At 39.4% G+C, this 25,410-nt stretch overlaps 2 protein-coding genes across 4 annotated transcripts in view; one reads left to right on the top strand and one right to left on the bottom strand.

Annotated features, from left to right (window-relative positions):
- PCYT1B (phosphate cytidylyltransferase 1B, choline) overlaps positions 1-9,536 on the bottom strand; it is a 117,216-nt gene extending 107,680 nt beyond the window's left edge. The window contains exon 1 of the mRNA XM_081043396.1: positions 9,331-9,536. Coding sequence (XP_080899522.1) covers positions 9,331-9,402 — 72 coding nt within the window. The 5' untranslated portion in view covers positions 9,403-9,536. The remainder of the gene's footprint in view (positions 1-9,330) is intronic.
- A 12,715-nt stretch (positions 9,537-22,251) lies between these two features.
- Positions 22,252-25,410, top strand: part of POLA1 (DNA polymerase alpha 1, catalytic subunit) — a 282,912-nt gene continuing 279,753 nt past the window's right edge. For 2 of the 3 annotated variants that reach the window (XM_081042752.1, XM_081042754.1), the window contains exon 1: positions 22,252-22,408. In XM_081042752.1, the coding sequence (XP_080898878.1) occupies positions 22,384-22,408 (25 nt within the window). In that variant the 5' untranslated portion in view covers positions 22,252-22,383. The remainder of the gene's footprint in view (positions 22,409-25,410) is intronic. The other variant, XM_081042753.1, reaches the window with a different exon arrangement.

The following is a 25,410-nucleotide window of genomic DNA, read 5'->3' as shown; positions in this document are numbered from 1 at the left end:
CCACACTCTGAGTAACATTGTTGTAGAGCAAAACTGTGAAGATAAAAATACTCACGTGAATACATACGTTCTATTATCCTCTTTTTAAAAAGGATAGAAATTGTCAAAGGAACTCAGAAGACAACTTGGAGAGACTCCTGCCAGCCAGAGATGGAAAGTTTCTGCATCAATAAGAACTGTGGTGGATTGAAATCCATCAAATATGTTTAAATCCATGAATTCATCATACTACAAAAAACAATCCCAAACAAACTAAAAACCTCAGTTGTCTGCATGGGAGGATGCAAGGGAACAAGTGCATTATTTTGAAAACTGGGAACTAGCGGGAAAGAATCAAGCATTTATTTTACCCTTCCTATACAAACTGTACCTCTAGGTGACCAAATAGTAAGTAAGGGAAAGTGTATTATCTCAGAATGAGTAATGAAGAAGGTATGAAGGTAATGACAAAAATAATATATCAGACGATCCCTATTTTATAACCCCCAATGAATGACTGGGTCTAGGCATTGAGCACCAACAACTGCTAACATTACAAAAAGATAGACAAACCCAGATGTTATATACTCCTGATAGAAATATATGTACCATCTATAAAGAGTTTGCCAAGTCAACAGAATCTGGCTTTGATCACATCTCTTGATCTGAGACCAATTGATGGGAAATACATAAGGGGTAAAGGAACGTGTTAACACCACAGGAATGCAATCAGAGAAATCCACGTTGTGGGAAGCCCTATTGGACAAACCTAGTTTTTGCAAGCAAAAAATTGCAAGAAACCTATGGATTAAATGAGATCTAAAAGACACAGCAATCAATTGCAATATATAGGCCATATTAGAATTTAATTCAAAACACTGTAAAAAAAAATAACGTTTATGAGACAATTAGGAATTTGAACTATTTCTGAATGAGATCACCAGAGATCACCACCACTGTCGATATTTCATGTATTTCCTTCCTGGTTTTTTTTTTCTGTACTTAGATTTTTCCCTCAGCTACAAGATACCCTCAACTATCTTATTCAAATAAGAAAGAAAGTAAGTGGAAAGCCTCCATCCAGGAGGACATTTTTGCTGACTTTACTGTGCTTCAGGGCATCTAGGAGGATGGGGAGAAGGCTTTGTCCTGTATACTCAAGTATATTGGGAGGAAATGAAAATGTTTGGTGTGGTGAAGGAAAGGGACATTTAGGGGAAACAGGTGGGAGGGCAAGGTTGTTGGCTTCAAATCTCAACCAGTCAATCAGTCAATTAAATATTATTGGGCTCCTGTTATGTGCCAGCACATATGGTAGTGAACAGAACGTATGGTACTTCTGCTCAAGTGGAGGTAACAGTCTGGGAGGGAAAAGTATTAGTAGTAGTAATAACAATAGTAACAATAGCAATAACTAATATTCATGATGAATCTATTATGTGCCAGTTAAGGTTTATTTTTTCTGTTAAATTTTTTTTTGTTTTTTCTTGTTTTCTAAGTATAGTTGATATACAAATACTATATGATTTCACTTATATGTGGAATCTAAAAAACAAAACAAAACAAAAATGAACAAAACAAACCAGAAACAGACTTGTAGATACAGAGAACAAGCCCATACAGAGGGTTCCAAAAAGTGTAAACACATTTTAAGAAAGGAAAAAACTATTAATTGTAATACTCAATATATACCAATAACGAAAGATGAATACAAGTCACATTTGACTTCTGTAATTACAAGAGGTGCTCAAAGTGGTTACCATCAGCATCCAGACACTTCTGATTACGGTGAACTCCTGCTTGAGCATAAATAACATCTCTTAAAATGTGTATACAATTTTTTGGCACCCCTGGTAGTTGCCAGAGGGGAAGGGAGGCAATTTCTAATAGCTGCCTCACTTCTGTTGAGGCACAGGGCTTCCTGCCCTGCCCACCTCAGTATAGAACTGCAGAATAGAAAACCAGTTAGTTGCGATCTATTATGGGCTCCTCAGCAATCGGAGTTGAGGTCATCCAGCCTCCTTTGTTTCCTTGTTGTCCTTTTTGGTGTTTGGGACAAGGAGTACAGGAAGCTGGCATGATTGGCTGGCATAATTGGCTACCTTTCTTTCTCTGTCCATGTAAGTCATAAACTGAATCCAAAGTGACTCAATGTACTTTTTACCTGTCGAATCAGTCAGACGTTGACTTTGGTTTTGCCTTGGTTTGTGTGTGTACAGGACATACATACAAACAGTTATCCAGCCCAAAATGTGAATAATGCCAAGGTTGAGAAGCTCTAGGTAAAACAATATTGGTCAGGAGTTGATCATTGTTGAAGCTAGGTGAGGAGTCCATGAACAGCTCAAATGGGAAGACACTGTTTTGTCTAATTTCGCACATGTTTGAAACTCTATAATGAAAGTTGTATTTTTAAAAAAACAACAACATAAAAATTGGTCACCTTGGTTTATTAAATACCTAGCACTTTAAGTGCACATACTGAGGCAGTAAGCGAAAATGCACAAACTTTGCCGGCAGACTTCTTGCTCCACTATTAAGTTACAAGCTGTCTTCTTGAGCAAATGATTTAGACTCTTTAAGCCTCAGTTTCCTCACTAATAATCTAAGGCTAATAATGCCCCTGAGGGTTTTGTAGGAGTTAAATATAAGTAAAATGCTTAGCTGAGTTCCTTAAATAAATACCTTTATTAGACCTTCTTCCTTTGTTCTTTATGTCTGCTACTTTTCAATACAGAAATACAAAGAGTCCTTATCTGAAAAAGTAATTTTGGATTCAATCAATTTATTTTCCAATAATTCCTTGGAAAATGCAGATGGTCCTGATATGAAATGTTTGTTCTAAGGGTTTAAAACAGCAAACCTTGGAGGGATGGCGGGAGGTAGGGAGGATGGGGAGTGAGAAAGAATGTATGAGGTTAATTCAGTAGTTCTCAATCCAGCATGATTTTGCCCCACAGGGGACATTTAATAGTGTCTGGAGACATTTTTGGTTGTCATGACTTGGGAAGGGGGTAGTACTGGCATCTCTTGGTGAGAGTCCAGGGATACTGCTAAACATCCTAATACATGCATGGGATTGCTCCCCACAACAAAGAATTATCTGGCCCAAAATATCAGTAGTACCAAGGTTGAGAAATCCTAGGCGACTGTGACCAAAACACCTTGATGAAGCTTTTCCTAGATAATTAACTTTGCCTTTCTTTGTTCTTATTACCCAACACATACAGGTTATTAAATGCATGCTCAGGAGAAATCATTCAAGATGTGATTACTCTAGCTCTGTGGCCCTAATTTGTTATTCATTTCTTTATGAGGAAAAAAATCTGAGTGGTGTTCTGATTTCATTGCCTTTGAGTTTCAAATAGCAAACTCAAAGCATGCACTGATTACCTTCTGAATTAATAGACTAGTGAAGGCTGGGCATCACTTTATTAACTAGTGGGAAGGATGTATCACCTCCCAACATCTCAGTAGTTTTAATTCCCAACTGTTATGCCAATGGATGAGGAGTGGGACGAAGGGAATTCAGACACTGCTCCCAAACAGATATTTCTCTTGTTAAAATAGCCCATCTCAGTTTAGATGACACCTGCCTACCCTGTCATTATTAAGTAGAAAACATTATGGGTAATTTACACACTTCCACCCCCTTTCTAAAGTCAGGGTACTTGAGGTCAAGATCACAGTGCCATAGGCACTAAAGAAAAGAGTGAGGTAAATGGTAGTAACTGTGTTTTCAACTGGTAAACAACAGTTAAGGCCATTTCTAAGACACGTGTTATGTGTTTTGGGGGCCGTGGGGCAAAAATGAGTGAGAAGATTAAAAAGTGGGAAAAAAATCTGTATGGGTGGTGGAATGCCTTAAGGATCTATGATGTATTCCTATTTCTTTTTTTTTAAATTTTTTATTGGGGAATGTTGGGGAACAGTGTGTTTTTCCAGGACCCATCAGCTCCAAGTCAAGACATCCTTCAATCTAGCTGTGGAGGGCTCAGCTCAACTCCAAGTCCAGTCGCCATTTTCAATCTTAGTTGCAGCCGGTGCAGCCCACTGGCCCATGTGGGAATTGAACCGGCAACCCTGTTGTTCAGAGCTCACGCTCTAACCAATTGAGCCATCCGGCCGCCCCCTGTGTTCTTATTTCTTTATTCCTCCCTCCCCCCACCCCACCTCCTCTGTGAAAACTGGTCTACCCCACAGCCCAGGAAATTGGGTTGAGCCACCTGATTAAGAGCTCCAAACCAGTTCCTGTTCAGTGGTTTCTCAGATCCTCAAATTCTCTCTTTCAGGAATTACGTAGAACTATGAGATGGAGACTGAGTGGGCCTGGAGCTGGGCTGTGGGAAGAGCATTAAACATGTCCAGAAATGGCCCCTTCTGAAGGCCTCTCAAGTTGCTCTGGGTCCTGTCGTTGCTGAGACCTGCTTTTCAGCTTTCTGTGGATACTAATAGACAGTCTTTTGCATTCCTCCTATTGAAAAAGCTAACTTAGTGAGTAGTGTTCCTTGCAACCCAACAATCTACCTCTGAGACAGATATGCACACATTCCCAAGAGACGAGATTAACTTGAGGAATGAAGCCGAGAGCTGTCTAAACAGGGAAAGGCCACTTAATGGTCATTTGTGCTTCATGCCTAAGAGAACCAGGGATGACACTCTGCCCCAGAGGTCAGCTCACAGTAAATTCTCCTTTTTAGAAATCCAGTAGTTCTACATGTACTGTACTACACTTTTGATACTTTCATATAGAGTCTTAACACTTTTGTGTTACTATATTGAGTTGTTTATCTGAAAATGTTATCTAATTCTCATTTGTAACCTTAATATTTATGTCCCATAAGATAAATATTGGGAAGGTCAGTTCACACCCCAGGGTCCATCCACTTTCTTACACCACTCAGGTCAGCTTCTGCCTCTATCACTCCACTAAAATTGACTTATGTTTCCATGTATCGGGGGTGCCAAAAAATGTATACACATGACTTGTATTCATCTTTTGTCATCGGTATACATTATTATTATTTTAACACAGTTTTTTTCCTTTCTTAAAATATGTATCATTTTTTTTGGCACCCTCTGTATTTCTTAGCTGTACAGGAGGATGTTTTAGAACAGTGGTTCTTGACTAGGGGAGATTTTGTGCTACCCCCAGGGTGATTTTGCAGTGTCTGGACACAGTTTTTTTTTTTTTTTAAGATTTTATTGGGGAAGGGGAACAGGACTTTATTGGGGAACAGTGTGTATTTCCAGGACTTTTTATTGGGGAACAGTAGTGTGTTTTTCCCAGGACTCATCAGCTCCATCCAAGTCAAGTTGCTGTCCTTTCAGTCCTAGTTGTGGAGGGTGCAGCTCATCAGCTCCAGGTCCAGTGACCGGTGTTAGTTGCAGGGGGCGCAGCCCACCATCCCTTGTGGAAGCGGCAACTTTGTGGTTGAGAGCACGCGCTCCAACCAACGGAGCCATCTGGCCACCCAGGAGCTCAGCGGCAGCCCATTGACTTCATTCTAGTTGTGGAGGGTGCAGCTCGCTGGCCCGTGTGGGAATTGAACTGGCAGCTCTGTTGCCCAGAACTTGCGCTCTAAACAACTGAACCACCTGTCTGCCCCTCTGGACACAGTTTTGATTGTTGCAAGTTGGGGGGTGGTACTGGCATCTTGTAGATAGATGCTGCTGCATATCCTACAATGCACAGGAAAGTCGCCCACAACAAAGAATTATCCAGCCCCAAGCGTCAATAGTGGTTGTGAAATATTCCTTTAGGGCAAAGATGGGTCTTTGAGACAATGCACTTAAAATGGGCAACGGATTTGAATAGCTATTTCTCCAAAGATGATTTACAAATGAACATTAAACACATGAAAAATGTTCAACATCAATAGCCATAAGGGACATGTGAATCAAAACCACAGTGAGATACCACTTCACACCCACTAGAATGGCTATTACTTAAAAAAAGGAAAGTAACAAGTGTTGGTGAGACTATGAAGAAATTGGAACCCTCACACTTTGCTGGTGGGAATGTAAAATGGTACAGTCTCTTTGGAAAACAGTTTGGCAGTTCTCAAAAAGTTAAAAATAGAGTTACCATTTGACCTAGCAACTCCACTCAAGAGAATTGAAAATATATGTCCACAAAAACCCTTGAACACAAATGTCAGAGGAGAATTACTCACAATAACCAAGAAGTGGAAACAACCCAAATGTCCATTGACTAATGAAAGGAGAAAAAAATTGTGGTTTATCTGTACAATGGCATATTATTTGGCCATACAAAGGAATGAAGTACTAATACATGCTACAACATGGATGAACCCTGAAAACATATGCTAAGTAATAGAAGCCAGATACAAAAGACCACATAGTGTATAATTCCATTTATATAAAATGTCTAGAATAGGCAAATCCATGTAACAGTAAAATTTGTGGTTGCCTGGGGCTGGGGGTGTCAGGGGGTGGGAATGGAAACCCTTATCTCACCATGAAGATTTTGCAGCAAAGACCAATGAAAGGAAAAGAAGAAATGTGAGACAGTTTTCATTTTGATTCATGAATTCTCTGTTCAAAATTAGAGTGTACTCCAATGACTAGCATCTTGCAAGAACTGTCTCTGTCAGCCAATCAACAGATATCTATGGAACCCCTACTATGTGCCAAGCTCTCTGGGGGGCCCACAGGAATGCTCCTTCCAGGGAATCCTGGGAGATAGTGGGAGAAGCAAGGGCTTTGGAATTAGATCTTGAGCTAGTAAAAATTTCAGTGTGAAAGTATTTTATGCTACCAATTTACTTTATGATCCAAAGGAAGAGAGGAAAGGAAAATAAGTAGTATAAAAGGATTTTACATAGAATTTAGAAATAGCAGGAAGGGTTGCTAAAAAGAACAAGGCTAACCACATTATTTCCTACCAGGGCACCTTAGGGGATCCCTGTTTCAATGAATAAATAAAAATGATGTGTAATTATCATATCAATTGCTTGCATCTGAGTGCTTCTGGAGTTATTTGATAGTGCTTAAAAATCTTTGGTCTCTGAAGTATGTTTAATGTCTCTTTGACTCTTATCTATATTACTAATTTTCAGATCAAAGTTAACTTGGTGCTATGCAAATGAGACTTCAAATGAATGAGATTTTACTGTAAAATTTTAAATCAATATTACTTGTAACAGAACTGCAATATAGTTTGAGGACATGTGTCAACATATACCTAAAAGAGACATTACAACTTAAAGTAGCATTATCCAATAGAACTTTCTGCGACAATGGAATGTTCTATATCTGCGCTGTCCAGATGTCCAAATAAGGTAGCCACTAGCCACATGTGGCTACTGAGCACTTGACATGTGGCTAGTGTGATTGAGGAACTGAATTTTAAATTTCACTTAATTTTAATTAATTTAAACAGCTATATGTGGTAGTGGTTACCTTATCTGACAGTATAGGCTTAAAGAAAAAGTGAAATTGGATTCTAAGAACCTGAATTCCAGCCCTACCCTTACTACCTTGGATAATTTACTTAACCGCTATGAGTTTCAATTTTCTCACTTGAAAATGGGAATATAAATAATATCTTCCTCACAGGATTTGGGCAAGAGGAATTGAGATAAGTTCAGTCATTCTCCTAGGTATTTCTAAATAAGTGCCAATCAAGTACCAAAGTTAAATATTTGGGAACTGAACAACCAACTGTCTTGGTTAAAGGGAATTTGCATTCCTAGAGAGCTCAAAAATATTATTAAATTCATAATTATCCTCAGCATTCAGATACAATATTTAATGACAATGCTTATAATTATTGGCCAGTAAGCAGCACTATTATCAATAGCCAGAAATAGTCATGTGTCAGCTTGGGGGTATCAATGTATAATGCACATAAGGGCTGGCAGTCAGAAAGTTAAATTTATAGAAGTTGAGGTCAGCTTGTGTATGAGAAGTACATTGAAAACTAAAAAGTGTGATTAAAATGTCAATGAAATCACTTCTTTATTATTGTTACAATCAATAATGGACTTCATCTTGATTGCTCAAGGAGGTGAAATAAACCCATTCCATTTAACTGGGAGAAACTGAGGCACAATTTAATAGAATCAGGTAGTGGTTAGGAGCTTGAGCACTTTCATTGAATGTAGTCATATGAAATAAGACATGTAAAGTACTTAGCACAGGGCATGCCACCTACTAAGGACTAAAACTGCCAGCCATTATTATGATGATAAGTGACAAGTGACACTATTGGGAGATCCATGAGATTACAAACCTTTGGCTATTTTTCAAATCACAAAAGGTATGGGAGTACAGAGTGATATTTGCATAGATTTAATTCTACATGACTGGACATAGAAAGATCATCTTAATTTTCCACATCTGAACGAATGACTGAAATGCCTACTGATTCCCCCATTAACTCAACAAAATGAGCTGGTAAAACTCATGAGTCTTCAACATACAAATTTCTCCAATTCTGAGATAATATGGAGGCGAACCAGAAAGGGACCAATTGGAATAAACGGCCTACCAGTCGTAGCTCAAGTACCAGTGGATATGGACCCAGACTACTTTCTGAGGCATCTATGTGGCGCTTTAACCAGCCATCCACAGCCACTCCAAGGGGCGTGGGAAGGTTACAGCAGGGCTGGTGTCCTGAGGCCTGAAAAACCACTCTCAGGAGTGGTGTGAAACCAGCTTTACTGTGAAGCAGAGAAATTACCTCATTGCTAGGAAGCTTCCCCTGGTTCTAACCTCTTCTTCACATCACCTGGAATCCTTCTTATTATTTTGGTCCCACCGCCTAAACTTTTTCATCCAGAACTCATTTGGTTTAACAAGGCTCCACCGCACTGCACATCCCCCTAGGCAACCCCCTCCAAATAGATAAAAGACCATAGAAGGTGGTCTCATTTACGTGCCAGTTGCATTACAAGGAATTCAGAAATGGGTGTTGTAATCAGGATTTTATGACTTTTCTATTAGGAGAATTTCTTGTTGTAGAGGGTAATGAACATTTGGTTAAAACATTTCTCCAATGCCCCCAGGTTCCCACAGCATCATTCTTCCCCTTGAACTACCTACATTTCCTCATCCTGATTTGACTTTTTTTTTTTTTTGGAAGAGAACTTGTTCCTGTCATCTAACTATCCAGGGAGCTTGCATACTCAGTAAGGGAATAACGAAATACTAACCACAATTTTCCTTTTGTATCACCTTAAGATGGAGAGGGTAATAATTCCACTTTGAGTGTGACTCTATTAATTAGCGCAGGTCAATTGCACTCACAGCTACATTGGACTTTACTTTTTGAAGCTCCTTTGATATTCAAAGAGGCAAAAGTCGGTAAGAAAGCATGTACAGTACCTTGCGCCAGAATTTGGGAGTGCAACTGTCCTGGATGTCCTCTTCCATGCTGCATTCCTGGTGGCCCACCATGTCTGCTCCTGATCTGCTTTCCCTCTTTTCTAGTGTCCTCTCTTTGGAATTCTTTTGAATCACAGTGTGAAAGTTTTCTTTCTCTGGACTTACCAGAGCACTTGACCAAAGGTTAAGCTCAAAAATAAGCTTGGAGGAGCTAGTCATGTCCCAGTGATTGAATAAACAGAGATCCAAGTTGCTGGATGTTCTTGTGTTACTTTCCACAAGCCTCCTCTTGTCCCCCCGTGGGTTGTTGTTCATTGACAATTGCTGTGCTTTGGACTGGAACTATGATGGCCTGTTGTGTGGGGCCAGGCAGGTTGTGGTGAACGCTGCACTTGTGAAAAAGGCCATTGTTCAATGTACCCTTTCCCTCACTGGAGCTATGGCAACAAATTCCGTTGGTGAATTAACTATGTCATTGTGTGCCGGCTCAACTGATTATGCTCCTGGAATGACAAATATTTTCTCTTTTTTTCAAGATAAAAAGTGGTCAAGACTTTAAAGTGTCAATATACAAATCAGCGCTTTTCTTTAAATAGGAGACTAAAGAGAGAGAAAATAAATCTCTCATGCATACTTTGATTCTAATAAACATTTTCTCTCTCCCAAGGAGCTATTCTAAGCACCACTGATAATTTGTACATTTTAACTATGTAGAATTTTCACAATTTGTGTTGAGGTGATTTCCCTTCAGATAACATGGTGTGGTAAAAGAACTCTTTAAACATGCACGTGCATGGGTCTTTTTCTCTTAAAATCTGGCTGCAGCAAGGTGCTATGGGAACTGTGGCTGCTGACTGTTAACGAGAGGATTATACTTCAGTTCAGAATGAAGACTGCTGTCCATCTAAATTCACCTTAGCCGCATAAAGATTTCCTGTGTCCCATGCTAGCAGGAAAACTCACTTTCCCTTTCTCACATATTCCACTGAAACTTGTTCTCATCAGTCGAAGGATCCTTTCAACCTTTCTGACCTTCCATCCATCCATCCATCCATCCATCCATCCATCCATCCATCCATCCATCCATCCACGTTCTCTCTGTCCGGCTGCTGTGCCAGTTGCTGGGGGAGCTCTGTGAGTGAATTAGCTGCTAGCTTACTAACGTGGCTGTGTGTAGTGTGCCAATTTGGTGAGCTAGAATCACATTTCCAAGGACCCCCTTCCCTTATGGCTCTGGGCTAGAGTTGGCCAAAGGGGGAATTTGCATAAGATTTGGAAAGGCGAGAGTGAAGCAGCAGTCATTACTTTCCAAAGGTTGTCGTGGTGGGTGTGGTGACGAACAGAGGGTCCCAGCTTGTCCTCACTCTCCTTCACTCTGGGTCCAGATCTTCCCAACTGCTCACTCTGCTGACCAATAGCAGCCCCAGACCTACCATTGGACATTTGTGCAGCTAGAGGTAGGAGCAGCTTCCTGTAGCTTCCTGTGGGCTTCTACTTTGGCAGCTGGATATTCTTGGCTTCTGACTGCCAGGTGGGTGGGTGGCTTCTCCCATCCTCCAACTCCCCCTTGGACCTTCACTCCCCTAACCCCACTCACAGCTGGCCACGTCTAGTTCCTCTAATAAATCTCCTCCTCCACAGCTCAAAGTGATTCTGCTTCTCTGACTGAACTAGGACTGATGCACTTATTTTTCCAAAAGACACGAGGATTGTTAGGAGAGAATACTCAGCATGACCAAACTTTAGAGGGCAATAGGGAGAAAACTCCATGAACTTGAGTCTAGAAGCAACTGAGGAACCCAAGGAAATAGAAACTATATTTGTATCAGACCTCTCCCCACAGTTTGCTATAGCCCTCACCCTGCAACACTTCTTTTCAGATCCAAGCATTTTTGCAGATACCTCTTCCTTCTTCATTCCTATGCTCTGCCTTCATCCACATTCTTATCCTCCGTGGATCATGCCCCATAGAGGCTGGGATGGGCCGTCAGAGGTAAGCCACATCCCAGGGGTGGGTTCCAGATAGTAAACTAAGAGAGGAAAAAAAAAACAACCCAAGTCCTGGGTACATTATTTCTTCCAGAATGGTTCCCTGAATCCATCGAAATGATGGCCCAATTTGATTGCAGCGTGGATCTACTTGAACGAAAGATTTCTCTGAAACTATACTGAAGTCTGGTTCAACTGTCAGGAAAACATCGTCTATCTCTATTTGCATTGGTTTGCTCTTCTCAGTAATGGAAAAATCACTTTTGTGTCATTAAGACCTAACGGTACACAAGAGGCTTGTTTCGAAATTACCTCTTGTTGTCATCTCTTTGAATAACAGTGCATTTGATTATATTTCCAAGCTTCTTATCTCATATCCAAAAGAAGAATCACTGCCAATCTATGCCCTCAGTTAATTCCTGCTTAGAGTAGGTGATTATTTGTCATGAACATGAGAACATTGAGAGGATAGGTTTTGATGAATTCGGACTATAAAGCAAATAGAATGGAGACAGGGCTACCAATACAACTACATACTGTATTCTTATCACAAACCTAGTCAGGTCAATATATTACACTGTTTACCCTTGGATTCTGAAGGTGTCAATTATATGAACACTTACTGGTGGCTTTCTGAGGTCTTCTCTACTTTTGAGAGTCTCGTGAACTAAAAAGATCTCAGGGGATCCCTGTGAACAACTCCCAGTGGTTTACCACACGGGGTGCTCCAGAGCTCTGAGAATTGTGTCAGTGGGTGGAGCCTAGTTGTGCAGTCCCATAGAGTTGGAAATGGGTCTGCAGCACACACACACAGCTTGTTAGAAAGATTTCAAACTTTTAAGTATTTAGACATATGATATATGGGCCTACATTTATATTCTTGTCGTTACCCCACAAATGTGAGGAGCAAGTCCACCTAGAGGTATTTTGAGTCACTGTAGAAATTAATGAATTAATTACCATTTTTGGTTATTTTAAATACAGGTAGTTTGTCATCAAAGGTTTGATCATCTCTGAATGTATGAACAATCTGATTGTATCTAAGATTTCTGAATCTAAGTGACTGGGGGCTAGATTCTGGACCGAGGTGGAACAATTTGCTCCATCTCCGGCATAGTTCTTGGCATATAACAATTGCTTCGAAAATGATTGTTAAATGAATAAACAAATCCTTGAAGCATTTTATAAGTGCCTCTTATCATTGGCTATGTGTATGCCAGATACCTGGGCTTAGAAACTCTTTGACCGTTGAGTTCCCCTAAGACTGTTTTGAGGGTCTTAGTCCTGAGATAAAGTCAGGGAACAGACGAGAAATTGGCAATCTCTTTGCTCCTGGAGGAAATGGACTACCTGTGACCCTTGCCTTTTTGCTTTTTCGGATCTGCTGGAATTAGCTAGCAATAGTTCTGAAGAAGGAATGCAAAGTATGGACTTTGCATTTCTAAAGATGAGCTAAAAACGTACTCCATCCACATGATGTCAAGACACATTCAAATTCAAGTGTAGAATTTTGGTCTTTTGCGTATTACTGTTGCCACTGGATTTATTGAGCATCTACTTTGTGTCAAGCCCTCAACCATGTGAAAAAAAATGGAGGCAATTACAGCAGTACCACCCTTCCCAGAATTATAAATCAGTTTATGAGGTACTGTCAAATTGTCTATTTTCCTGACTTTAACAATCTATTTTACTACCTTCAACTTATCATGTGCTATTTTCCCTGATCCTGCTTTTTTATTGCCAAGGGACATATTGTGTTTATTGGTTTATTATCTATCTCTCTCAGGAGAAGAAAAGGGCAGGGACTTTGCTTCACTGCTGATATTCCCAGTGCCTAGAAGAGTGTCTGGCGCATTAAGTGCTCAATAAATATTTTGTTAGTGAAAAAATTAATTTGGCATCAAAATTTCACTATTTTCTCCTTGTTCAATTTGACTTTGAATGGATGGGAGAACAGCACAAAGAAAAGCCATCTGATTTGACAGTGGGAGGTAACCCTGAAAGGACTGGGGGCACATGAATAAATGCTGAGAACAGAGTTTAGATCTTGAGAACAGCTAGTATCAAAGAAAAGTAGATGCATTGAGAAATTGTAGGGAGCAAGGACTTCTGGAATGTATTAACTTTCTTTTTAGGCACATAGGAGTTTTAATTTGTAGAAACTCACTGAAAGCACAAAGCTTTAAGCAAAGACACATATTTGTTCATCCATTGGGCCATTAACAAAACTCTAAGATGTTACAGTGATGAGCCGAGTAACTCAGAAATAATTTTCTTCCCCTCGCCTCACAACAATTATTTTAATGGATTGCTGGGGTTTTACAGACATTTTTCTTCCTAACAGAAAAACCGACATCCTGCCAGACGTAGAACTGACTTGATATACTCAGAAAAACATTAAATGATATATTTTGTAATTTCCTCCACATCTTTCCCATGGCTTTTTGCTGTTTGCCAGCAGCCCATTCATGACGCAAAATTTCTGTGTTTGAGCAGAAAACCTGGCTTATTGTATCTTTCTCCTTTTCCTTTTCCTCCATTCTCTCACCAACCAAGGCAAAAGGGAGTCTTTACCTTCAACTGTGAATCTTGAAGACGTTATCTTATGGGAGGGGCCACAAGCTAAAGGATTTCTAAGAACTTCATCTCCAAATATTTCAGACTGTAGACAATCCATCTGCATTAATTGGTGATTATAAGAGAAACACATTTAGAAATTCTGTGAAAATCTACAGAGAAAAAGAGCAATGTATAACATTTACAAACTTTTGATTTAAGAAAATAAACTCTAATGTTTTGAAATAAATCTAGATTGTTAAGAAACTTTCTACCAGGGTCTTGGAATTGAAACCAAGATGCCAATTTAGAAATGGCTTTGTTTTTCTCCATGCTGGGCTCTAAAAGAAAATGTTGGGTGGCTCAGTAACAGTATTCCAAACTCCTCTCTGCATAAATGACAGTTCAGCAGAAATGCCAAAGAATGAAAACTGTGTTCCCACAGTCGTGCCACCAGCCCTAGTTGAGTAAAGGGAAAGACAGACAGTCAGGTCATCTGTTTTGGCTTGGGATTAAAATCTTAGATGGCAACAAACAATTGGAAATTTAAATTTAAAAAACAATACCTATTTAAAACTGCATCAAAAACATGAAACACTGAAGGATAAATTTAATCAAATGTGTGGAAGTGACGTCCACTGAAAACTTAAAAGACTGCTGAGTAAAATGAAAGAAAACCTACAAAAAGGGAGAAATGTATTGTATCCATGGATTGGAAAGCTCAAAATTATTTAAAAAGATATCTATTTTCTCCAAATTCATCTATAGATTCAATACAATCCCAATCAAAATCCCAGCAAGCTTTTTGGTAGAAATTGACTACCTGATCCTAAAAATTACATGGAAATGCAAAAGACTTAAATTAGCCAAAACAATAGTGAAAAAATTAAAGAACAGTGTTGGGGAGCTCAGACTCCCTGATTTTAAGGCTTGCTAAAAAGCTACAGTAGTCAAGACAGCGTGGTATTGTCATTAGTATAGACATACAGATAAACGGAACAAAACAGGACATCCAGAAACAGACCCACATGTATGTGATAGATTGATTTTTGATAAAAGTACCAAGATAATTCAGTGGTAAAAAACTGCCTTTAAAAAAACATGCCATGCATAGCAGCATTATTCAAAATAGCCAATATCTGGAAACAACCCAAGTGTCCACTGATAGATGAATGGATAAACAAAATGTGGTTTATACATACAAAAAAATATCTTTCAGTCTTAAAAAGGAGGGAAATTCTGACACATGCTACAACATGGATGAGACTGGAAGACATTATGCTAAGTGAAATAAGCAAGACACACACACACACACACAAATACTATATGATTCCACTTATATGAGGTGTCTAGAATTCATAGAGACAGAAAGTTTTGGAATGGTGCTTGCCAGGGCCTGGGGGAGTTATTATTTAATGGGCATAGAGTTTCAGTTTGAGGTGGAAAAAAATTTCTGGAGATTGGTTGTTCACTGTGAATGTACTTAACACTACTGAATTACATGTTTTAAAATGGTTAAGATGGTAAATTATATATTATGTATATTTTACCGTAATTAAAAATTAAAAATTAAAGTGGTACCAGAACAATTGGATATCTATAAGCAAAAGAAAAAAAAGAACCTCAATCCTTATCTCACACTATATACAAAAATTAACATGAAATGGATCATAGACCTGAATATAAAAGCCATAAGATTATTAGACCAAAACATAGAAGAAAATCTTTATGACTTTGGGTTGAGCAGAGATTTCTTAGCTGTGACACAAAAAAGCATGAATCCATAAAGGAAAAAAATTGATAAATTGAATTACATAAAAAATAAAAACATTTGGTGTTCAAAAGACACATTAAGAAAATGAGAAGGTAAGCTGAATACTGGGAGTAAATAGAAATAAAGAATTTCGATTTAGAATGTATAAAAATTCCTATAATTAATAATTGGACAAATAACTTTTAAAAAGATTTGAATAAATAGTTCGTCAAAGAATATGTATAGGATATGGCCAAGAGATTACTGGTTTCAGCTCCTACATGTAAAGTGCTTGGAAGTTGTTGCTACCATCCTTATATCAAGAAAATATGGATGAACTAAAAATTAATGGCTTTTTAAAGACACATTAGAGGATTGAGATAACAGGGCAAATTGCCATCCTGAAACCTGGAGAGATAGGCACATACAGAGCTTCACAGCTGAGATCTGCTTACCTGGAACAGAAGCTGCTGGAACCATAATCTGGTGGGAACACTTAAATGGTAAATTTGATGAATTCTTGGAGGGTGAATATGGACTAGCATGAGATTAAGAAATTCCTGGGGGCTGCAATTATAGGGAGGACCCCATAGTTTTGTGGGCTTGTTCTCCAGTAACCCCCACCCCCACCCCAGTTCTCACCTTGAGGATCTGAGAAAGATCCCCTGGAAGCCCCGGCAGGGGGAAGAGAAAGAATAACCATCAGGAAACCTTTCCAGAATCTTTTCTATCACAAAGGCCTACTACTCTCTGGGAGGTGGGGAGATTATGTTAGAGGGCAAGACTTTGTCAAAGGGCAATGCTGCAATATTATCCCTGCTTAGGGTAGGGAATTTCAGCCCTCCCCAGCCTTCCTGTCTCACCTAAGGAAAAATGAAAACAACCATAGTCAACAAAGGACAAGGCTTTGAGGAAATGGATTGGAACTGCTATAGTCAGGGAAAGGAGTAGGGGAACAATATCAAAATACCAGTAGGAGAAGAAAGAGAAAACAGGGCAGAAGAAATAAATATTTAAAGTAGTAATGGCCAAGAATTTTACATATACTATATCATTAATATGACTGACACAAAACCACAGACCCAGGAAGCGCAGAGAACACCAAGCAGAATAAATACCAAAAACAAACAAACAACCAACCAAACAAACAAACAAAAACTACACCTAGGAATATCATATTCAAGCTGCAACAAAACAAAGGAGAAGGTGAAAATCTGGAAGGAAGGCAGGGGTGGGAGGTGGATGGGAGAAACTTTACTATTAGAGGAATAATGATAAGAATTAACATGAACTTCTCATCAGATTCCACATAAGAAACATTCTCAGGCCCACTTTCCAATGTGTGCCAATGAGGGTGTGTGGTATGTGGTGGTGGGGGCGAGTTTCCTCACACCAATAAGCAATTCTCAGAAAACAGCAGGGTGTCCAATTCAACTCAATTCTGACACTATTTACCTGGAGATAGCATCAGATTCCACAGGTTAAGGGTTCAGTCCTACAAGACTGACTCCCTTTGGCAACACACCCACTTCAGGTGCCAGTTCCAAGTCCAGGTTGTCACCTGCACTTCCGACCGACCTGCTATAGATTGGAGGTTACCACCACCCCCTCTTTAGGCTTGATTAATTTGCTAGAGTGGTTTACAAAACTAAGAGAAATAGCAGATCACTAGTTTATTATGAAAGGTTATAATTCAGGAACAGCAAGATGGAAGAGATGCATAGGAAGGGCAAGGAAGAAGCTCTATGGGAGAAGGCATGGAAGCTCCTAGTAGTAGAGAGAGGTGTACTACTCTCCCCAAATATCCACATGTTCACCAACCCAGAAGCTCTCCAAAGCCCCTCCTTTTGGCTTTTTATGGAGGCTTCATCACATAGGCATGATTGATTAAATCATTCACCATTGGAGATTGAACTCAATCTCCAGCACGTCTCCCCTCTCTGGAAGTTGAGGGTAGGACTGAAAGTTCCAATCTTCTAATCACATGGTTGGCTCCACTGGCAACCAACTCCCATCCTTTTCTTAGGTGCTCGCCCAACAGTCACCCCATTAATACAACAAAAGACATCTTTATGACTCTCGTTACTTAGGAAATTTTAAGGGTTTTCGGAGCTCTGTGCCAGAAATGGGGAGGAAGACCAAATATGTATTTCTTATTATAAATTACAATATCACACCATGCAAGCAAGTGTAGAGTGGAGTGAAATCACTGAAGTGTTGGGAAATAAACACCTGCCAACTTAGAATTCTATATCCAGTGAAATTACCCTTCAAAAGTGAAGAAGGAAGATATAGTTGCGAACAACTTGTAGAATTTAATAGAACAAATTCTTTTTACTTGCTTAAATAATAGCAACAAGATATTTTGAAATCCTAAAACAATTCTGAGCGATGATCAGAAATGTTCTTGACTTCATTTATTCTGATTGTGATGATGTATAAAGCCAAGAGAACAAAAAATATTGCATGAAAAATATATAGACTGACCCTCATTTTAATTCCTGTTATTGTGGATATGTAATAATTCTGTTTATATTTTTCAATCTTATTTGTTCATAATTCATTATTTTGATTTTTGTAATCTTTTATGGAATTCTGAAATATTGATACAACAAACATGTCATGCCAACTTTGAAACTTTTTCATTATTTAGTGTTGTTTACATCTTGTCCATTTATTAATTATTAATTATTATTAATATCAAAAGATGGAGGCCTGTTTAATGATTGTGAATTTTTTTCACTGTTTTAGATTATTACCATTCTTGAGAGATTATTCCACTGTAGGAAATTAAATGCTGTTTACTATACATTCACATTTTTTTCTTTTAAAAAGCAGCTTTGAAATAACTTCTCATTATATGAATGGTTTTTTAAAAAAAGCTGTTAAAGTGTACGCACACGTGTGTGCACATATGTGCGCACACACAGACACACAAATACAGTGAAGGAGAAATAAAGACTTTCTCAGACAAAGACTGAGAGATTTCTTTGCCAGGAGACCTGCTCTGTAAGCAATGTTAAAAGAAGTTCTTCAGGCAGAAGGAAAATGATGCAGGTCAGAAACTGGGATCTACATAAAGAAGAGCATCAGAGAAGGTATATGTGAAGGTAAAATAATTTTTTTCTTCTTGTGAATATAGCTTTGTTGGAAACAAAGCAGTAACAACGTATTGGGTGATTATAGTGTATGGATAAGTAAAATGAATGACAGCAGTGTCACAAGGGATGAGAGGGAGGAATTGGGAATACTCAGTTATAAGGTACCTGCACCACACATGAAGCAGTACAGTGTTATTTGGAGGTGGACTTAGATTATTTTTCAATGTATATTTTAAACCCTAGGTAAATCATTAAAAAGTTTTTAAGAAAGAAGTATAAATGATATGCCAAGAGAAGATAAAATGTAATAATATAAAATGCTTCATTAAAACCAAACCAGAGAAGTAGAACTGAGAGAAACAAAGAACAAATGCAGAGAAACAGTTGCAAATGGCCAATAGTCACTAAAAAGAGAGAACATCATTAATCATCAGGGAAGTGCAAGAGATAATAAAAACTGCTAGTGCTGCCGAGGATGCAGAACAACTGAATCTCTCATACTCTGCTGGTGGGAATGTAAAATAGCACACAGTCACTTTGGAAAAACAGTTTGGCAGTTTATTTTAAAGTTAAACATATACTTACCTCATGACACAGCAATTTCCACTCCTAAGTATTTACCCTAGAGAAATGAAACATGTCCATACAAATACCTGTTCACAAAATTACAGAAATGGAGAACAGATTAGTGGTTGCCAATGGTTAAGGATGGGGTGGGGGTAGAGGGTTGAGCAGGAGGGGAGCAGGTGTGGCTGTATAAGGCAACATAAGGGATCCTTAGAGATGGAAGTGTACTGTATCTTGAACTGTATCCATGTCAATGTCCTGGTTGTGATATGATACTATAGTTTTGCAAGATGTTACCATTGGGAGGTACTGGGTAAAGGATACATGGAATTTTTCTGTATTATTTCTCATAACTGAATGTGAATTTACAACTATCTCAAAATTAAAAGCTTAATTGAAAATGTAAGGCAGACTACACCATATAAAAACAAACAAATATTGACATGAATTTTTAGAAGCATACTCAATGTATTAAAGAGGTATAGATAGATATAACATAGTGAGTCATCATGTGTAGCTAGCCATTGATTATTTATGCCAGTCGAGGCAAATGAAAGTAAAGATCAATTAAGACATAACCTTTGTTTTTGATCTAAGAATAACATATATGTCTTGGAAAGCCTCAGATTTATACACACATACATAACTTTTTAGCAGGCTTACCTAGCTAGTAATGTGTGATCTAGGAGATATGCTCCCCTCCCCCACTTTTGAACACCTTTTGTTTCCAGGATGATCTTTTAAAGTAGTTCTGGCCTTACATAAGTGTCTTTTAGGTAACCCAGATATCATTCATTCATAGGAAGACACAGTACTAAATGGTCTAAGATATTAAAGAGTGAAAGTCTTTAGAATAGGTGGGAGATGAGCTCTCCTTCTTGATGGAAAAAGATGTGTGCAGGCATATGTGACCACACATTGTTCGAATGGATATTTATTTCTGGGTTATGCATCCTGCTGATGATTCTAAGGTTTAGCAACACCTTGTCCAGACTCTTTGTTCTAGACTTTGGCTGCACATTGGAATTCCATCATCAGAAATTCTGACTTAATAGGTCTGGAAGGGCGCTGGAACTTTGAAAAACTGCTCAGATAATTCTAATTTGTAGCCAAAGTTGACAATCAATGTTCTAAACTTATAAAACTACTACTGTAAACTTTATAAACTTTAAGGCCGTAGACAAAATAAGAAATCCTCATGCTGCCATCCTCTGCTAAAATTCACTATTGACTGACTATATGATTAATGTTTTAACTCATAATTCTTAACTTTGCTCCAATACCTTTAATGATTCCCAGATGAATTCTGGTTTTCCATTCCCAAGTGCTAGTTCATGCAGCTGGTTGAGTAGGTTCTGAAGCATTAGTATATCTACTTGTCTTTGGGGCAGGTTTTATTCACTATGACATTGCATATTTATGCTATGATCCAGGGCTCAGTTATCACAAAAGATTTGCCCATTGGTCTATAATTCATGATGAATCACTTGAGGGCATGGATCTAATATTGCTCTCTAGGGGGATGGGGCCAAAAGCATTATGCACTAGTGGGTTTGAGAAAAGGGTTCAGATGCATTGGTCTCCACGGCTAAAATTAATTCTACATAAAATGGTACTCAGAGATGGTTCTCATTTTAAGTTCTTGGTTTAATACGTGTTCTTTAGTTAAGATATACATACCAACGTCTCTGTTCTTATTGTTTGTTAAACAATAAATGAGACGCATACATTGCATGCTTTGTACTATGTACAAGACTCTAACACCCTTTTTGTCTTTCATAACATTGCCATTTTGCAGGAGTACAGGCCAGACGTTTTATAGATAGTCCTACACTTTGAATACATCTTATTTCTTCATGGGTAGGTAGGTTCAGGTTAAACATTTTTTTGCATGAAGACTATATAGGTGATGTTCCTTTTTCTAAGTGCATCACATCAAGAGGCATATGATTGCCCCTTATTGATTAGTGATGCTACTTTTGGTCATTTGGTTAATATGGTGCATATAGCTTTATGTGGTCAGTGTGTGTGTTTTGTGTGTGTGTGTGTTTTTTTGTGTGTGTATAGAGTGCCAAAAAATGTATACACATTTTAAGAAAGGAAAAAAACTGTATTAATTGTAATACTCAATATATATTGATAACAAAAGATGAATACGAGTCACGTTTCACTTCTGCAATTACAAAAGGTGCTCACAGTGGTTACCATCAGTGTCCAGACACTTCTGATTACAGCGAACTACTGCTTGAGCATAGATAACATCTCTTAAAATGTGTATATATATTTTTTGGCACCCCTGGTATATATGTTTATACAGAGGGTGCCAAAAAAATGTATACACATTTTAAGAAAGGAAAAAACTGTATTAAAATTACGATGTAACCACTTTGAGCACCTCTTATAATTGCAGAAGTCAAACATGACTTGTTTTCATCTTTTGTTATCGGTGTATATTTAGTATTACAATTTTAATACAGTTTTTTCCTGTCTTAAAATATGTATACTTTTTTGGATATTTATCTATATCTGTATCTATCTATCTATCTATCTATCTATCTATCTATCTATCTATAATATATGTATTATACAGCGACTGTGTCCACACTCTGACATTGTATCAGGCCAGACTCAGACTGTGCGGCAGGATGCAGTCGCTTTCCCAGGGTCCTGGGAAACCGGTCCAACCACGTCCAGCCTACTGCCAGCCCGCATCTCTTTTCCCGGCAAATCATCTCTCAGAACCAAAGAGCCCCTACTCCAACGCACTCAAATCTTTTCCCACCAGCACAGGTGCGCCTGCGCAGAGAGTCTCCAGAAGGCTCCTTTCCCGCGCCCGACCGCTCCTTTTTCCTGTTCCCTTCGGCCTCCGCTCAGCTGGTGCTTTTCCCTTAGGGTTAATCACACGGCGCGAAACGCGCGCCCGCGGGAAGGCCGAGGGCGGGGCACGACGCGGCGCTACACGTCAGTAGCCTTCCGGACGGAAGTCCGCAGCCTTCCGAACCGCTGATTGGCTTTCAGGCTGGCGCCTGTCTCAGCCCCCGCGCCAGTTTTGGGCTGGTTGGCGCGGAATCGGGAGACTCCGGGACCATGGCGCCGGTGCACGGCGATGACTGTGAGCTGGGGGTGCTCGGGGTCGGGTTGGGAGTGCGGGGACCGTGGAGTGATTGCAGGTGTGGGTACTCGAGGGTGGGCCTCTGTTTTATTTTTCCTTGTGCGCTTTGCCGAATGGCCCCCCGGGTCTTCTTGGGCGCGGACCTTGGTCTTCCAGAGCTGGATGTACTGGCGTTAGATGGGGCTTCCTTGCAGGGCCCTTTGCTCCTGGCAACCCCACTGCGGGGCTTTTTGTCTGGGACGCTCCGTCACCTCTGTCACTCTGGATCTCCACACTAGCCTGCCTTTCTTTTTATTCCATTTGGTGAATCGCGTCCCACGTGCTGGGCACACCTATATCGAGACTGGCCCCCGCGGGGTACAGTCTTGGCCGAAAGTATTTCATATTGCCGCCCCAAGTATGCGCTTGAGGGCTAGGACAGAAATACGCCATCCCTTTTATAGAAACTGCCTGGAAAATTGTTATGTTGTAAGTAAGCAGAAAAGAAAGCTCAAGTGCTGTAGCCAGAAGATACAACTGCAATTTGTTTTTTATTTCTTTTTATTTTTTGCAATTTGTCTTTTTAGGTACTTGGTTTCTACTTTATGCATTAACAATTTTTCTTTCAAATTCTATGGAAAGTTCTTCAAGTATTGCACAGAAATAGTGTTCACAATCTAGTCATTTCTGGTGAGGCTTCTAAAAAAATGCATCAGTTCAGCAGCATTTTGGATGCCCTGTATCACTCCGTTTTCAGTGGTAATCTTTTATTTCCAAAAATAGAATACAAAACACGCAAATGGCTTTGTCTGATTTCTGATTTTTTGAACAGTGTTCAACTAAAGTGTGACTTAACTTCATCAAACTTCTAACTTAAAATCATGCTTCGCTTTTTTGCTCAGGCGTCACATTTCCTGTCACTCAAATACCTCACCATTAATGACAACTTGCTTCCTAATCAGCTTTCTTTGCATTCACCTAGTTGTGAATCAGAGATTTCAATTTGTTCTTCTAGCCTTGCGTTTTTTAAGACAATTTATTTTGGAGAATCGACCAGCGTGGATTACAAATGGGATGTAGGATGTGAGTATGTGAACAGTCTTTGCAGCCCTGATTTGCCACTGAGCCGTTTCTTCACCCTAAAAACTGTATGACATCTGTGAGCATCAAGAAATCACTCTTTGGAGGATACGGTGCAATCTTGAGACCCCTCTTAAGTCATGGTGTTGATTAAGTGTTGCTGGGGAGTTGTGACTGGAATTTTTTCTTTAGAGCAGACTGAAAGATTGTTACCTGAAAGATTGTTGCTGGCTGGTAGTGTCGGTCTGCTCCTTTCCAGCTCCCAACCAATGGGGCTACTCCAGATGGTAATTTTGAACCAAATATTTAAACTTTTGTAACTTGATTTTTCATGCTGCTTCTTTTTTGCTAACTTACCTATGTGAAGCATTGGAGACATATTCCAAAAAAGGAAAATCTAGGCCATTTTTCCTCCTTAAGTATTAGAGGGAGGGGGTACCTTGATAGTGGCAGTGAAAAGTTGAAAGGTCTTATTTTAACTTGCTGTTATTATATATGAAATGAGATCAGGGAGAATTTAATGATTAAATAAAGCAGGTACAGTGGTTCACTCGGCAAATATTTATTAGGTACCTGCTAGGCGTAGGCATTCTGCCAGGCTCTGGTGTTAGCAATGTAACTAAGATGAACATGCTTTTTGTCTTCATGGAGTTAAGATAGGAATTATATGCAGTGTTATATTGGTGCTTCCCTGAGAAAGCTGCTTTGCTTTATTTGCTTTCTAGAAGCTAGACCACAGTACTACTAGGGGTGTGTGTGTGTGTGTGTGTGTGTGTGTGTGTGTACGTACGTACACGTGTACCCTGCATCTACACACACATTAAATTAGCTTCTCTTATGTTGCTGAGTACAGAGTAAGTCAAGTACCTTCATTTAGCCCTTAACAACTTTCTGAAGCGGACCTGATTATTCCCATTTCACAGATGAGGACCTTGAGGATTCTCTAGCTATAGGAACCAACTCTAGCTGATTTAAACAGAAAAGGAATTTACTAGAAGGATATTGTGTTGTTCACAGAAACTCCAGGAGGATGGGAGAGCCAGCTGGTGGCTGCTTAGCCAGGAATAGTGATTAAAATCGTGCCACAAAACTGGTTCAGTGAGGAGGTCATTGCCAACCACAGCCAAGTACTTGAGGTTATAGCTGTAGTTAACATTGCTAGCACTGCTGCCCCAGGTACTTAATCCTCTTGCAGCTGTTGCTACTTCTAGAATCTTCCCTTAGCCCGCCCCTTTCCTTGTGACACTAGCTTCCAACTTCAAGTCTGAGCAGACGTTCCTATCGGTAGAGCCTATTTTATATGCCCATGCCCTAGCTGTGAGGGTGTCTGGGAAACAGCGTTTCCCTTTTCAGCTTCTGTAATAGGACATGGGCTTTGTGTCCCATCAGACTTATAAGGGGGAAATTTCACAAACAAGTTCAGATGCTGGACAGCTTAAAACAAGAAGACAGCTGGCCACTGCAGCTCAGAGGTTAACTGGTGTTCTCATTGTCACCCAGTAAGTGGCAGAGCTGGCTTGTGCTCTTCTCCCTAAACTCTTTCTCCCACTCATTCTACACTCTCATCATATCTTACCTTCCACACTGACTTTCTCTCGGTTTCTGGATACACCTTGCCTTTTTGTCATTTTGTAATCTGGCTCATACCTTTTCTTCTGCTTGTGCCACTTTTTACCCTGTACTCTGAAATTCTACTCCTCTTCCTGGGTCTGTGTTGGAAACCTTTCCTGGGAAGCCTTCCCTGATTTCCCAGGCAAAATTAACAGCTCTCTTTTCTACGTTTCCTCAGTATCATGTTCTGACCTTTTATATGACACCCTGTTTATATGATGGTGGGAGCCTCAGGTGCTTTGCTTTTACTTGACTTTAAGCCCCTCGAGGACAGGCAACTCTGTCTTGTCATTGTAGTATGGCACATTATTTCCTATGGAATAAGTCCATTT

Source organism: Rhinolophus hipposideros (assembly GCF_964194185.1).
Source record: "Rhinolophus hipposideros genome assembly, chromosome: X".
NCBI lineage: Eukaryota > Metazoa > Chordata > Mammalia > Chiroptera > Rhinolophidae > Rhinolophus > Rhinolophus hipposideros.
This window is presented reverse-complemented; position numbering and strand designations above follow the sequence as displayed.